This window comes from Neofelis nebulosa, chromosome 18 (assembly GCF_028018385.1).
Source record: "Neofelis nebulosa isolate mNeoNeb1 chromosome 18, mNeoNeb1.pri, whole genome shotgun sequence".
In the NCBI taxonomy this organism is placed as follows: domain Eukaryota; kingdom Metazoa; phylum Chordata; class Mammalia; order Carnivora; family Felidae; genus Neofelis; species Neofelis nebulosa.
Window position 1 is genome coordinate 26,729,497 of NC_080799.1, and position 16,831 is coordinate 26,746,327.

General features: G+C 43.0%; 1 protein-coding gene across 1 annotated transcript in view; it reads left to right on the plus strand.

The window, feature by feature from the left end:
* The window catches only part of COG7 (component of oligomeric golgi complex 7), an 86,824-nt gene that overhangs the window by 18,627 nt on the left and 51,366 nt on the right, over positions 1-16,831 (plus strand). Inside the window, exons 5-6 of the mRNA XM_058710667.1 lie at positions 11,808-11,890; positions 12,672-12,794. Coding sequence (XP_058566650.1) covers positions 11,808-11,890; positions 12,672-12,794 — 206 coding nt within the window. The remainder of the gene's footprint in view (positions 1-11,807; positions 11,891-12,671; positions 12,795-16,831) is intronic.

Consider the following 16,831-nt stretch of genomic DNA (forward strand, 5'->3'; position numbering starts at 1 on the left):
GCACCAGCGAATGTGGCCGTTTTCTGGGATCTGCTGAGACCAGGTGGCTTCAATAGTCTCTACCAAATGTCCTTCCAGCAGTGGAACCGCTTTTCCCGTTGGCCCGAGAACCTCCCGGACCCCACTCTGTTCCTGGGGATTCGCCTTTCCCACCAGAGCACTGCCAGGTATTGAGATGGGGAGTTGCAGCCTTTGAGCTCCCCTTGTTTACAGTCTTAATGGAATTTAAACCTCTCTCCTTTCTCCCTTTTTAGTTTAGTCCCTGCAGCTGTTTCCAATTTTCCACTTTCTCTCTAGCTGCTTTTGGGGAGGGGTGCTTTTCCCATATTCTGTCCCCCTCCCCAGTCTCCGCCCTCTCTCTGCCCGCAAAAGTTGTTTCCTACCCTCAGCGGCTTCTCACTCCCCAAATTCTCTTCTCCGTGCCGCGTACCTGCTGAATTCTGTGGTTCAGGTTGTGCAGATTGTTGCGTTAATCCTCCAGTCAGTTTTCTAGGTGTGTAGGATGGTTTAGTGTTGGTCTGGCTGTATTTCATGGACACGAGACACACAAAAAACTTACATGCTCTTCCACTATCTTGGTTCCTCTCCCTACGTAACTGTTTTCTAACCAATAATTGCCATGGTTATTTATGCTCAAGGTCTTGTTTAAATGGATTCAGTCCTCACTTAGACTTTGCAGCCCATGTCTTCCCCATTTGTTAATTCTTGGAGGCTTCTCTTCATGACCAGGAGTCTATTTTCAACCAGAATGTTTCCCCCTCAGGGAGGGCACGGGGATTATATGTATATCTTCAGTGTTTATGGAGTAAAGAATGTCTTTCTATTGCTTTTACATGTAGATAACAGTAACTGCTTTTGGATCACACTTTTTCCTTTAGAATTCAAGAAACCTTGCTTTTTTATCTTTTGCTAACTATATTTTGCTGATTAAGTATCAGACTGGCCTGCTTTTTTGTTTTTGTTTTTGTTTCTTTTCCTTGAATAGTTAAAATAGAGGTCAGGAAGCATTTTCTGTAAAGGGCCAGGTAGTAAGTATTTTGGGTTCTCTGGGTTATCTGGTCTCTTTCATCGATACTTAACTCTGTAGTTGTAGTGTGAAAGCCTGTGTGATAATCAAAACCTGTGTTCCCATCAACGTTTATGACAAAACCAAGTGATGATTTGGCCTGCTGGCTCATAATTTGCTGACTTCTGGGCTACACGATTCTCTTTTGCCTTACAGTTTAGTTACTTCACTAGATTATTTTTCAGTTTGGGAAAAATATTTTTCTGGAACATAGTGTGAGCTTTCTTTATTTGCCGATCCATGTCTTTCTCCATATATATATATATATATATATATTTATATATTTATATATTTATATATATTTTTTATTTATTTTTGATAGAGACCGAGCACAAGTGGGGGAGGGGCAGAGAGAGAGGGAGACACAGAATCTGAAGCAGGCTCCAGGCTGTGAGCTGTCAGCACAGAGCCCGATGTGGAACTGGAACTCAGGACTGTGAGATCATGACTTGAGCTGAAGTTGGACGTTTAACCCACTGAGCCACCCAGGCACCCCAGTCCTCTACTTTTTTATCCTTTCTCTGCTTGTTCTTGAAGTGCTCACTTGATATGCCTTCTGCAGGCTCTGTTCCTTTTCTTTTTCCCCCTCCCTGTGGTACTTTTACATAGGTCATATTGTGGAGTTTTTCAATTTGTTTTTGTTTCTGCTTATTCATATTTATATGTGGTTACTGTTTTCCAGGCTTGCTCTTTACTGAAAAATAATGTGTGTGGGATCTCCTTGGAAGCCCCTCCTTGTTTACCTGGATTTTGTTGAGAACTTTCCTCTTGCCCTTGATTTAAAGGCTATATTCTGTGTTGTGCTCTTCAGTTTCCTAAAGAGAATGGATTCAGTACTCCTCTCCAGCCTTTTCATTTGTGACTTACCCATTTGTCAGTTCTCTGTCTGGGGTCTTTTTCTCACTACCAGAATCCTAGGGCTGGAGTTGGGTTTGGAAAGTCACCACCTGGCAGTTTTGTCCCTCACATTTTCTCATGAGTTTGTTGCAGCCACAGACCCACGGGGCTCACGTATGTGGTGGGGTGTACATCTAGTTAGGTGGGATGCTCCTGACAAGTAGGAATGGACTTGGAAGGCGGTAGCTCCGTGAATGGGAGTGGTTTTCCTTTCCTTCTGATGGAGTTCCCTACTTGGAGTTGGATGGTGCCCCAGTTTGGATGATGCCCTCTGGGTCAGGATTATGGGCTTTGGTAGTGGGGCAAGCTAGTTTTGACTGCTTTTGTTCACAGATTTAGATCAGGCTTGATTCCAGACCCGTCCTTTGTGGGCGGGATGGATTCAGAAGGGGGAAATGGCACTTTTCAGCCACTGCTGGGCTGAGGTGGAAGTAAGCCTCCTCCCCTAGCCTGGCGCAGAACCCCCTTTGGTCCCTGTCTTCACCTCTTCCCGCCATTGCTCAGCTGCTCCATGCTGGCATTCCGAGTGCTCCCACATCCCCACTCACCTTGGACCAATGTGACTGAATATCTGACACTTTCTCTGAAGTTCCACAGTACACATTTTCTCCTGGCCTCAACACATCTGGAATGGTGTTGGGTTTTTCTCTGGGTAGTGAATTTTGGTGAGCATCGGGAATGTTCCCCTCCCCCCCCAAGGTAATGTGCTCTTTCCTCAGTGATCTTTCATGGAAGGCCAAGGTGGTTTTTTTCCTGACAGTTTTTAAAGGGAGATCTGCTAAATTAGTACATCTCCAGCATGTTCCCCCTTTCCATCTCTCTGCTCCGAGTGACAAGTTCACATGCCTAGTTTATTTTACGACAGCCAACCGATGAATTCAGTTAAATTGAAGCAACTTTTTATAACACAGTTTTACACGTAGTAGGAAGATTCATTTATCTCAGGGATCTTAGGAAAATAAATAATAAGCATTTTAAGGGCAAATGGCCATCTTCTAACTCCTAGATTCCCGCCCAACAAAGTGAGTTCCACTGACGTATTTCCCAAGTCCAGCTGGGTTATCGTCACAATAGTTGCTGTCACAGATTTTCCTTCTCAGCAGATTTAAAAGGTTGGATACCTGGGGCACCTGGGGGGCTCAGTCGATTAAGTGTCCGACTTTGACTCAGGTCATGAGTCACAGCTGGTGAGTTCTAGCCCCGTATCTGGCTCTGTGCTGAAAGCTCAGAAGCCTGGAGCCTGCTTCGGACTGTGTCTCCGTCTCTGTCTTCCCTCCCTGACACATGCTTGTTCTCTCTCTCTCTCTCTCTCTCTCTCTCTCTCAAAAATAAATAAACATAAAAAAATAAATAAAAAGTTGGATACCTGTTTGTGCCGTTAAAATTTTTTTCTTCTTTTTTAATTTCATTGAGACCGTGGCGTGTGAGTTTTGGCCAGAAGGGGGCAGACGAGCGCCAGCGGTGCTGCTGTGTGTGGAGGGGCTGCCCTGAGGCTGCCTCCCTGGCTTTTCAGCAGTCATCCTGGAAGCAAGTCTTCCATTTAGTCATTTCCTCTGCCCTCAGGAAAGTATGTAAGAAACTACTTGATATTAATACCATAATTTGGCTCCTAGAGCCCCTCGCTATGTGTGGAATGCTGATATTTATCCACTTATTTACTTATTCTTCAAACCACCAAATATGTGAACATTTAGGGCTTGAGTTTGTTTGCTGTTTTACCGTTCCTATCGGGTGTGATTCAAAGGAGGAATTTCGAAAGGGCAACTCACTTCTAAATATTATTTTAAAATACTAATTCTGTGAGGAGCAGTAGGGAATGCAAAGATGAATAAGATAAGGTTGCTGTCTTCAGGGACCTTGCAACTTCGTTAAGGGTGAGGCTGAGAGAACAAGTACACAATTTCATTACAGGATGGAATGTGAAAATTGCCTTAGCCCTTTCCCGGGATGAAGGGAAAGATGACAACATCGAGGAAGCTTTTCTGAAAGAGCCAATATATGTGCAGAACTTTGAAATTTAGGTGAATTAAAATTTTTTAAAAAATTGTCTCTGATTATAAAAGTAATACATATACAGGTTACTGAAAATTGGAAAGATATACACAAATATAAATATTTTTTACATTCATTTATTTTTGAGAGACAGAGAGCACAAGTGGGGGAGAGGCAGAGAGAGAAGGAGACACAGAATCTGAAGCACGCTCCGGGCTCTGAGCTGTCAGCACAGAGCCTGGCGTGGGGCTCGAACTCACAAACTGTGAGATCATGACCAGAGCCGAAGTTGGACGCTTAACCAACTGAGCCCCCCAGGCATCCCGATATACACAAATACAAAACAAAATGATTTACCAGTGAACTCACCACAAGAGATGACTATTAGTATTTTCTGATGAGGTTTTTGGGGTGATGATGGGGTGGTCCATAGCTGACGACCAAGAAAGAATTCTTGAAGACATCTTAAGACTCCCAGGGTAGTGGAGGCCTAGCTATTGTCAAGCTAGGGTTGTTTTGCCTCTAGCAAAGTATTAGCATTAAGACATAGGGAGTTCCTGGAGAAAAGTTTTACTCTGCCTGCCTGAAGTATCTCTCAATAGGCTGCAGGTTATAAGGAAATTGAGTTCTATCTGCCATTTCCTTCTGCCTTTGTTTCCCACATCACTATGGAGGGATGATGTTGGGGCTCTAGGAAATGGAGTTTATAGGTTTCTGGAGATTAGGCTATTGATGAGATTGCCTTTTTCTTGTGATTTACTAAATTACTTGTGAATAGCTGGAGACTTAGGTCCTGCCGGACTATGATCTCTATCAGTTAACCATTTGTTTTTCCCCTTTCCTTCGTTGGGCAGCCAGGCGTGCCCAAGGAATATCACATACCCCACTGGGGGACGGTGTTTGTGGAGGGTGTCTGCCGCCTGGCAGCTTGTCTTATGCTCCCTCCTCATTTCCTTCCAGTTTTTTTTTTCCTGTGTGTGTGTGTACCTGTATTTTTTAAGGTAAGTATATACATTGAGTATATACTTTGTGTGTTGTTTTTCCCCCAGTGAGCACTGTAGCATAAGCCTTTCCCCCTGGGTGAAGGATTTTGACAGGCGAGGAGAAACATTTGCGGCAGACAGAACAACATACACATGAGTGGTGTAGAGCTGGGAATCCTAGTCCGTTTTAGTGGAGTGAATGTTGGGAAATGGTTAGAGATGAGGCTGGACAAGAGAGCTGGGGACAGAGCATAGTTTGCCTTGAACAGACTAAAGAGTCGATATTCAGAGAATTTGTAGTAAGTCTGCTGATGAGTGTGGCCGAGTGAGTGGGAGTGTTGACTTGGGAGACGGACAGGCCAGTTTTGAAATCTTTGGGCTGCTGCCTCTTAGCAATGAGACCTCAGTTTCCTTCTCAGCAAAGTGGGTACCATACGTGCACCCTACGATTCCTAGGCTCCTGGTTCCTGGGGAGGCACTAGGTGAACGTTATTCCTTTCTCTTGGATCCCCCCTTCAAGACTTGAGGGCTCTCACGGTAGCCCAAAGGGAATAATTCCTAAGAGGCCAATCAGGAATTTGTGAAGGTTCCATTTGAATGAGAGCAGCAGCAGATTTCTGAAAAGCCGTGTAGCTCAGCAGATGGAGCTAAACTACAAATTGGAAGTCCAGACCCACAAATGACTTTATTGGTTCCATTTTTCTTCTTCTTGAATTCAGTTAAAATTTGTTCCCGTCACCTACGGTGTTGGAAAAGTTAAATAGTACTGGAGGTCTTACTGGGGAAGATAACACTGTTTTCCTCTACCACCTCATTCCCCAGTCCTGACCCCAGGAGATCACTTTAAATCTCAGAGCTGTTTTCTCTGGTATTCCACTTTATATTTCCACATAATACATATATTATTTTATTTCTTTGTATATTAATTTTAGAAACTGTCGGCTTCCTATTGTTACAGCTAAGGATTTTGCTTTCATACTACTCCTTTCTCCCCATTCTCCTCTTTTACCACTGTTTTTTTGTTTAATTTTTTTAATCTTTATTTTTGAGAGAGAGAGGCAGTGAGAGAACAAGTGGGGGAGGGGCAGAAAGAGAGGCAGAGAGAGGGAATCCCAAGCTGTCAGTGTGGAGCCTGATGTAGGGCTGTGGGGCTCCAGTCCCCAAACCATGAGATCATGACCTGAGCTGAAGTTGGACACTCAAGCGACTGACCCACCCAGGTGTCCCTATACCATCGTTTTTAATTGAATGAATAAATAGTGTTTCTATTATCACAACTTTATAATAAACTCAGTTCATTTTTGCAGAGTCAGATCAGGCACTAGATTTTAATTCCTTTCCTATCCAACTTCATTTTATGCTTAAGTTTCTTTTTTTTTTTCTTTCTTTCTTTTTTTTAAACTCACAACTCTGAGATCAAGACCTGAGCTGAGATTCAGAGTCAGACGTTTAACCAAATGAGCCACCCAAGCACCCCTGTCCTTAAGTTTCTGATCGCCTTTTTATTCCCTCTCATTCTTTTTTTTAATGAAAGACTTTTTAAAAAAAAAAATTTTTTTTTTTAACGTTTATTTATTTTTGAGACAGAGAGACAGAGCATGAACGGGGGAGGGGCAGAGAGAGAGGGAGACACAGAATCGGAAGCAGGCTCCAGGCTCTGAGCCATCAGCCCAGAGCCCGACACGGGGCTCGAACTCACAGACTCACAGACCGTGAGATCGTGACCTGAGCTGAAGTCGGACGCTTAACCGACTGAGCCACCCAGGTGCCCCAAGACTTTTATTTTTAAATATATTTTTAAAGTTTATTTATTTTTGAGACAGAAACAGAGACAGAGAAAGCACATGAACAGGGGAGGGGCTGAGAGAGAGAGGGGGAGGGAGAATCCCAACTGGGCTCTGAGCCCAATGCAGGGTTTGATCCCACGAACTGTGAGATAATGACCTGAGCTGAAACCAAGAGTCAGATGCTTAACCAACAGAACTACCCAGGCGCCCCATTCCCTCTCATTCTTTTTTTTTTTTGAAGTTTATTTTTTAATATTTATTATTTATTTATTTTTGAGGTTTACTTTTTTTATTTAATTAATTTTTAAAATTTACATTCAAGTTAGCATATAGTGCAACAATGATTTCAGGAGTAGATTCCTTAATGCCCCTTACCCATTTAGCCCATCCCCCCTTCCACCACCCCTCCAGCAACCCTCAGTTTGTTCTCCATATTTAAGAGTCTCTTATGTTTTGTCCCCCTCCCTGTTTTTATATTATTTTTGTTTCCCTTACCTTATGTTCATCTGTTTTGTCTCTTAAAGTCCTCATGAGTGAAGTCATATATTTGTCTTTCTCTGACTTATTTCGCTTAGCATAATACTCTCTAGTTCTGTCCATGTAGTTGCAAATGGCAAGATTTCATTCTTTTTGATTGCTGAGTAATACTCCATTGTGTGTGTGCATGTGTGTGTATGTGTGTGTGTATACACACACCACATCTTCTTTATCCATTCATCCATCGATGGACCTTTGGGCTCTTTCCATACTTTGGCTATTGTTGATAGTGCTGCTATAAACATGGGGGTGCATGTGTCCCTTCAAAACAGCACACCTGTATCCTGTGGATAAATGCCTAGTAGTGAAATTGCTGGGTCGTAGGGTAGTTCTATTTTTAGTTTTTTAAGGAACCCCCATACTGTTTTCCAGAGTGGCTGCACCAGCTTGCATTCGCACCAACAATGCAAAAGAGATCGTCTTTCTCCGCATCCTCGCCAACATCTGTTGTTGCCTGAGTTGTTACTGTTAGCCATTCTGACAGGTGTGAGGTGGTATCTCATTGTGGTTTTGGTTTGTAATTTCCCTGATGATGAGCGATGTTGAGCATTTTCTCATGTGTCGGTTGGCCATCTGGATGTCTTCTTTGGAGAAGTGTCTATTCATGTCTTTTGCCCATTTCTTCACTGGATTATTTGTGTTTTGGGTATTGAGTTTGATATCCCTCTCATTCTTGCTGCCATCAACAGTCCTTCATTTTTTCCAAAATGGGAGTAAGATGTTCTTCTAAGTTACTTTCCCTTTTTCCCCAGAGACTTTCCTTCTGGAACTCTCGCCTTGTCATTTGTCCTGTTGGACAAGTCGCGGGAGTTAGATGAATTCTCGGGAACCCAACCAAGAAGTGGTCTCATCCCTTCTAGTTGTATGATCTTGACTGGCTTATTTATTCTGCTGGCGGTTTCTCTGTCTTCTGGCCTCATAGGGTTGCACAAGGTTAAAGTGAGGTTCTATCAATGGAAAAGCTTTGGAAGAAGTGTGAATGTAAAAGGGGGACAGCTTATCTACAGTGCATTTTTTAAAGTGTTATTACCTACTTAGTGTATGGAAGGTCTTTCATATTCTCTTCACCTCTGTTTATATTTATTGACATATTCAAGCAGATATTCTCTTCCTCCAGGAAGAACGAGTGATAGAGAGTGGGAGAAGCCCTCTCAGGCACCAGCCAAAGGGGGTGATTTCTGTGTCTATACCTAGGAGGAAACAGGGCAAAGTTGTACAGACTGATGCAATGGGGGAAATATTTTAGGACAAGATTTAAGAGCATTTCTCATCACGTATTTCATCTAACGGATAATTTCAACATATCTCCTGTATGCAGGGCATCGTGTAAGAAGTACTTCCTTACATTAAATAGAATGCGAAATCATGTGCAAAAGCAAAGTAAATGAAATTTGCCTTTGGTGCTATACGTTTGTTATACTGTCTTGTTTATAATCCAAAATCAGTTGTTAATTTGAAATAATAAGAATCCATTTACCACATATTACACTTTGGGTAGATGGCATAGAGACCAGGGACTCCACCTAACTCATAGGAGGCCTGTATCAGTTTGAGTTTCTTTTGGTTGCAAGTGACAGAAACCCAGTTCAAACTGGCCTAAACAAAAGAGAGAGAGAGAATATATTGCTTATGGAACTGACAAGTTCAGGAGTAGGTGTTGCTGATCCAGGAGCACAAACTGTGTTGTTAGGACCCCGTCTCTCTTTCTTGCCATATCTTGGCTCTCTCTGTGTGTTGGCATTACTTCCAGGTGCACTTTTCATGGGGCCCTTAGAGTTCCAGGCATCTATCCTCAGAGCTTAAGAACAGGTCCCAGGATTAATCTTGGTTGCATTGATGTGCAGGCTTTTGCATCTCTGAATCCATTACTCTGATCAGGTAGATCTGAGGCCCGGTGCTGGCCGTACCCTGGAACCTGGAGAAGAGTCAGCTTCACTGGAAACATTTAAATGGAAAATGGTCAAAAGGTGTAAACTTCAGGGGTGCCTGGGTGGCTCAGTCAAGCGTCTGACACTTAATCTCAGCTCAGGTCTTGATCAGGGTCATGAGTTCAAGCCCCACATTGGGCTCAACACTGGATAGGAAGCCTACTTAAAAAAAAAAAAAAAAGGGTACAGACTTCAGTTATAAGATAACAGGTACTAGGGATGTAACGTACAACATGATGACCATAGCTGACATTGCTGTATATGATACATAGGGCAGTTGTTGAGAAAATAAATCTGAAGAGTTCTCATCACAAGAAGAATTTTTTTGTCCTTTATTCTTTTCTTCTTTCTTTTCTTTTTATTGTATCTACGTGAGAAAATGGATGTTAGCTGAACCTATTGTAATCATTTCACGGTATGTGTGGATCAAACCAGCATGCTCTGTGCCTTCAACGTATACAGTGATATTATGTCAACTGTTCTCAATAAAACTGGTAACAAAACCAAGAGTATTAAATAACACTATTCTTTGATAAAGACAATTGACATTTGCTCTGTCTTATGTATATGTAATTACCAGCAGCTATAGGAAAGTGCTAATGGTACAGTTTCATAATATAAACTAGTTTGCTCTGCAAAAAAAAAAAAAGTGGGAGAGTGAGAGGCAGATGCCCTGTCCCTCGAGAACAGCCAGAGTTTTGTCAGCAGAAGAAGGACAGTGGGGTGTGGATGCACAACAGCACGTCCACCATCAGACCCCTGCCTGCTCCCCCCGCACCCACCAGCACCCAGCAGGTGGCTCTTCCCCAGGCAGGTGCTCAAGCAGTGCCTTGTGTTGAGTCGGTGGTATTGGCAGGAGTTAGAACTCTGTATTGGGGTTGCCAAAGTAAGTTTCCTATTTCTTTCTTTTGTCTAAGTCAAGTACTTCCCCTAGTTTTACATATTTGTGTTTAATTGAATGTACTAACCTTGAAAAACTCGAACTCCTCTGTAAGGGCTAAAGACTCACATGTTACCTGTAAGTTTTTCAACACTTTTCCTAACTGGGTTTGCTATATCACCAAATTCTGCTTTATTATTTGTTTCAAGAAATAACAAGTTCTACTCTATCCAGTGGAGATTTTTTTTTAAGTTGTGATTGTATATTTAGACTAGTAAATGTACCAATTTTTATCTGAAAACACTCTTTGAATATACACCAAAATGTTGACAGTGTTTAACAGAGTGTGATAGGATTTCCTTCTTACTTATTTTCCATTTTTTTCTACTAGGAACATGTTATTTATGTTGCTGAAAAACAGTGCTATTTAAAATAGTCATTAATTTACTACATTTTTTTAAAAGTTTATTTTGAGAGAGAGAGAGAGAGCAGGGGAGGAGCAGAGAAAGAGGGAGAGAGGGAGTCCCAAGAAGTCTCCATGCTGTCAGCACAGAGCCTGACATGGAGCTTGATGTCACAAACCATGAGATCAAGACCTGAGCTGAAACCAAGAGTTGCATGCTTAACCGACTGAGCTGCCCAGGCTCTCCTTAATACATTTTTTTTTTGTAGTGCGCTGTACTAATTTCTAGGAACTGTGTGAGATAAGACAGGAAAGGTCACAGCCTCATGGAGCTTGTATTTCTAAGGGTGAGAAAGACAAACTATCACACAGGTAACTAAATAGAATAATATAAATTTTGATTAGTTCTACGAAGGAGAATATGTGATAGGAAATAAATAACAAGAGAAACCTAATTTAGATTTCTAAATTCTAAATTGATTGGTAAAGGCCCTCCTGATAAGGGGAGAACCATACAGAGAGCCAGAAAGATCATCCCAGACAGTAAGTGCAAAGGCCCTGGGGCAGCAAAGAGCATCGTGATTCTAGGCACCGGGCAGAAGGTCTGCTTGTGTCAGCATTTTTTAGCTCATATAAATATTAGATTGAGTCATATGACATTGCTATGTTTGTAGGTCAAAATGGTTGAATAGCAGTAGTTTCATATGGTTCAGTCAGTGCTGTGATTGGGCAGTCCTGCCATTGACCTGCAAGTGACTGAAGCTCTCTGGGCTGCACTTTCCTCACCTGTAAGATCAGGTCCATTGATGGTTTCTTAGATATCTTTCTGTTGCTGGCATTTTATGATTCTAGTCAGAGCCAGGATGAGGTGAGGCAGGTGAAATGCCTCAAACACAAAAATCTAAGGAGGCTCTCACCCTGCCCTTGTGCAAGCCTGAGAGTGAGAGTCCCCTTTGATTTTGCAGCCCAGGCTTGCCCCTACCCGCCACCCCCCTTCCTGCCCCCCACCCTAGTCCCAGCCCTGATTTGAACTCATTCCATTCTTCACATACAGCAATGACTTTGCTGATGTATGATCTCAGCTCTGTCAGTGATGCTTACTGATGCATTATCTAAACAAGCCAAGGCTTGCGGTGTCTGAGTAGGTATTCTCCCCTTATCTTGACTTATTTTTCGTCTTCTTACTCTCCATGCATGAGTTAATTCATTGCATAGGTAAGAAGTTCCGAACAGGAGCTTACATGTGTCCACATTTAGCCTGGTGAACTCTTTCGTCTGTCCGCAACAGGAAACCTGGTAACAGCGCATGCACGTTTTATGTTGTTCTCCTTTAGATCAGTCCAAAATGTTTGTGAAGGTGTTTACTGAAATTGACCGGATGCCCCAACTGCTCGCCTACTACTACAAATGTCACAAGGTGAGAAGCCGGGAGTGCTTATGTTGTGGAATGCATACAGTGCTGGGCTGCAGAACCCCAGGGTTGGTACTCCAAGGTAGAGACAACTTGCCTTCTCGCCCTCTGGCCTTCTTCTTTTAATTAGCCAGTAGGGGGTGTTCTTGGTCCAGCCTGTGGATTCATTTCCTTGCCGGGGGTGGGGGGGGTGGGAAGCAAGCCCTCAGTTTTCAGCATATTTTGTGTTTGTAGCTGGATTTCATTTATAGACTGAGAAGTTGTTACAATTCCTCCCATTCTTGTCTTTCAAGGGAAAGTAGTCTCTTAGGCCTTATGATGCTCTCCGGAAGCTGTCAGAATTTTTTGTTTTCTGGGGTTGTTGATGTTAGGTAAAAAAAAAACCCAACAGCTTCCCGGGCTAACTTGATTCCTTCACGTCCAACCTTGCGTGTCTTTAAGCAGGGGTGTTGGGACATGAAGCTGAAGTGCACACTCAAGCACACCCGAAAGGTCTGTCGGGGAGAGTGTAGCATGCCCAGTGGAAGGACCTTGGCATGCTGTTGGGACAAGATAAAAGAAGAAAGGCACACTGGGAGGGCAACGGATTCAATGTCTGATAGATGATCAGAGCAGGTGGCTGTGACTTCTCGTTTTAGCCCTCCTTTGAAGCAAATGGCCTTCAGCGGGCAGTTGCTGGGGACAGTAGGTGGCAGGAAATTGCTCACCTTGTCGGGAGGGCAGGACAGCTTTAGCAGGTGGCCTGTCTCAGTCACTCAGCGAGGTCCCCTTTGCTCTGCCTCTGCAGGCGCAGCTTTTAGCGACCTGGCAGGAGCTGTGCCAGAGTGACCTCCCTCTGGACCGGCAGCTCACCAGATTCTACGACGCCCTGCTCGGGGCCTGGCACACGCAGATCCAGTGGTCTACGCAGGTAACAGCTCGCTTGGGTCATAGGGGATGGGTGTCTGCTCTGGCAGTGGTCTCTCCTCTGCTTCAAGCGTTCCTGGAAGAACCTCCCTATTTGCTGCCATCACCAAAGGAGTTAAAGATAAGCCTCGAAACCCAAGGCAGTAAAATCTTTCAGTCTCCTTAAAACTCTTCTTATCGTTCTCATCTGTATCTTAAATAGAATCTAATGTGACAGTGTTGCGTGTTGTTCAGCCAGGGAGCCTGTGGAATTCCTGGAGGCCGTTATCTTCTGATCTAAAAGCAGGAGGCCCTTGGTCAGGTGGTGCTTGAGTGAACAGGATTGTTTTTATCTTAACTTCAGGCAAAACTGACCTGGCTTAGTTTCCCTTGTTCACACGGTACGCCCGGAGCTCGAGGAAGAGTACAATTTTACAGGCGCCCTCCAACCTAGGGGACCAATGAGACAGAGGAACTTCATTTCAAGTGGAAACTTCCCCTTGCTTGTCTTCCCAGAGCCTCTTGGCATTTTCTGCCGTCCAGGGTGTGAACCCTTCTTCCCCCGTCTCAATGCCAGGAAGTACCCCAGATCCTCTTCCCTCTTTTAGGAGAGAAGAGGCTGTGACTTCCTGGGCCTATTGATGGTGTGGTGTGGTTTTTGGTCTGCTTTCAAAATTAGTTGTGAATTAGTCTTGCAGTGTCCATCCGTCCCCTGCTGGAACGAACGTGACTGTAGCTGGAGGGAATCCCTTGTACAGGGTCATGTCCATTCTGGTGTTTAAAGTCCTTTTCTCTACCCTCATTGCTTTCTCCTGGAGCCAGCCAAACTCAGATTTAGGTTACAGCAACATGAAACACAATTCCTGTAGACATTTCACAGCACTTAAGTAGTTGTCGGTTTTCAGTGACCCTGGTGATGCACATCCATTTCTGTGTCCTTGCCTTATGTTGTGAAGATAAAACCAGCTTATGGCTGCAGGTGCATATGCCCTTCATCATCTAAGAAAAAGGATTTAGACTTCTCAAATTATGTTCTGGCCTCATCCTATAAATCCTGCTAATTTATGCTTTTGGTCAGTGGTCCATTTCCTTTTCAGGGAAGTAAAAGCCTGATAGGTGGCCGTCATCTTGTGAAGGTCAGTATAGTGCAAAAGAAAAGCAAAGACACCACAGTAAATGTATCCCCTTCTGATTTACCCCCCGGTATTATAATATGAAAATTTTCCAACATATAAAAGAGTTGAAAGAATTGTATGATGAACACCCATGTACTCACTTTTGCACTCTGCAGTGAACATTTTGCTATGTTTGCTCTGTCATAAATCTGTCCATCTTCCCATGTACTTCTCCATTCGTTGACTGGTCTTATTTTTTGATACATTTCAAAGGAAGTTGCAAGATTTCTTTAGTTCTGAACATGCATATTATTAACTAGAGTTCAATATTTGTCCCTCCCCGCCCCTTTTTAGGTAAGATTGTGGAATGTAATGATCTTAAATATGCTATGTGATCAATTTTGACAAATGTTGTGTAACCTGATCCCTGTTACGATATAGAGAACATTAAGATAAGAGGACATTACCATCACTCTAGAAAGTTCTCTCAGGGGCGCCTGGGTGGCGCAGTCGGTTAAGCGTCCGACTTCAGCCAGGTCACGATCTCGCGGTCCGTGAGTTCGAGCCCCGCGTCAGGCTCTGGGCTGATGGCTCGGAGCCTGGAGCCTGTTTCCGATTCTGTGTCTCCCTCTCTCTCTGCCCCTCCCCCGTTCATGCTCTGTCTCTCTCTGTCCCAAAAATAAATAAAAAATGTTGAAAAAAAAAAAAAATTAAAAAAAAAAAAAGAAAGTTCTCTCATGCTCCTTCCTAGTCAGTCCAACACCCCTGAAGGCAGCCACTGCTCTGATTTTTTTCCACCATAAATTAGGCCTGTTTTCAAATTTTTGTAAACTTTTTTTAATTAAAAAAATTTTTTTTCACCCCCGCCCCTTCAGTTGTTTTTTTTTTTTTCTTTTTAATGTTTTATTATTTTTGAGAGAGAGAGAGCAGAGTACAAGCAGGGAAGGGGCAGAGAGAGAGGGAGACAAAGAATCCAAAGCAGGCTCCAGGCTCTGAGCTGTCAGCACAGAGCCAGACATGGGGTTCAAACCCACGAACTGTGAGATCATGACCTGAGGTGAAGTTGGACGCTTAACTGACTGAACCACCCAGGTGCCCCATTTTTTAAAATTAATTATTTAATTAATTTATTTATTTTAGTTTTTTATGTTTATTTATTTTTGAGAGACAGAGACAAAGCACAAGTGGGGAAGGGGCAGAGAGAGAATGAGACACAGAATCCGAAGCAGGCTCCAGGCTCCGAGCTGTCAGCACAGAGCCCAACACGGGGCTCGAACTCACAAACTGTGAGATCATGACCTGAACCGAAGTTGGACACTTAACCGACTGAGCCAACCAGGCGCCCCCTGTTTTCGAATTTTAAATAGACGGAATCAGGCAGTGTGTGTTCTTCCTGCAAGGTTTCTTTCATTGAGCATGTTTGTGAGATTCATTTATGTTGTTGTGTGAGTCAGTGGTTTGTTCCTTTTTATTGCCAAATACTGTTAATGTAGTGTGAATATTTCACAGTTGGCTTATTCATTCTTATACTGATGAACACCTGGGATATTTCCATTTTGGGGCTATTATGAGTAAAGCTGCTAATGAACATTGTTCTCTAAGTCTTTTTTGTGTATACACATATTCATATCTCTTGGGTAAATATCTAGGAGTGGAATTGCTGGATCATTGGGCAGATGTATGTTTAAATTTATAAGAAACTGCCAGACATTCTTCCAAAGTGGTTGTACTTTTTATAGTCTCACGAGTGTGCGAGTATCCTGATTGCCCCACATCTTCGCCAAAGTTAGGTGGTGTCAGTCTTTCTAAGCTAGTCTATTCTGGTGGGTGTGTTGTAGTATTTCATTGTGGTTTTAATTTGTATTTTCCTGATGACTAAGAATATTGAACACCTTTTCAATGTGCTTATATCTTCCTTTGTGAGGTGTCTGCTTAGATCTTTTGCTCATTACAAAAAATTGGGTTATTTGCGTTTTTATTATTGAGTTGTAGGAGTTTTTTATATATCTCAGATAAGAATCCTTTGTAAGATATAGTTTGTAGATACTTCCTTCCAGTCTGTGGCTTAAACAGAGGTATTGATTTTGTTGAAGCCTAATTTATCAAGTTTTGCTTTTATGGTTATTGTTTTGTAAGAAACCATTGCCAACCTCCAAATTGGAAAGATGCTCTTTTGTGTTTTCTTCTAGAAGCTTGTTTAGTTTCTTTAAAAAAAATTTTTTTTTAACATTTATTCATTTTTGAGAGGCGGGGAAGGGCAGAGAGAGGGAGACACAGAATCCGAAACAGGATCCAGGCTCTGAGCTGTCAGCACAGAGCCCAGTGCAGGGCTTGAACCCACAAACCGTGAGATCACGACCTGAGCCGAAGTCAATGCTTAACCAAGTGAGCCACCCAGGTGCCCCTAGAAGTTTGCTTAGTTTCTACAGTAAGGTCTGTGGCCCATTTTGAATTAGTCTTTGTGTATGGTGTGAGGTAAGGTCAGATTGTTTTCAGGTGAGCTGTTGAGGTTGCTTCTATAGCCTGAGTTAAGTTTGCTCTTATAGTGTGTGGACTTTGTGGTGGTTCTGTGGCCAGGTGCCAGAGAATCCCTTTTGCCAGATCTCTTCAAAGGACAGGGGGCACCTCTGGGTATGAGACCCAGTGTGTTTTAATTGAAATGTGTAAAAAAACTGCCACTGAAGGTCTATGATGTGACTTTATAGTTTCAGCTGACCAGCCAATTAGTGTAATTCTTCCCCTGCCCCAGGTCATCTGAGTAGGAGATAAGAGTGAAGGAGATTCTCATTGTGCAGTCCATCCTCACCAAACATAGCGAGGAGTCAGGATTCCTTTTCTAGAAGGCCCATTTTCATTTCTTTCTCTGGTCACTTTCTCGCAGCAAGTTTCTTCTGTCAAATGAGGACATTGGGCTGGCTGGTATCTGAAGGTCTTTCTGACTTTCTCA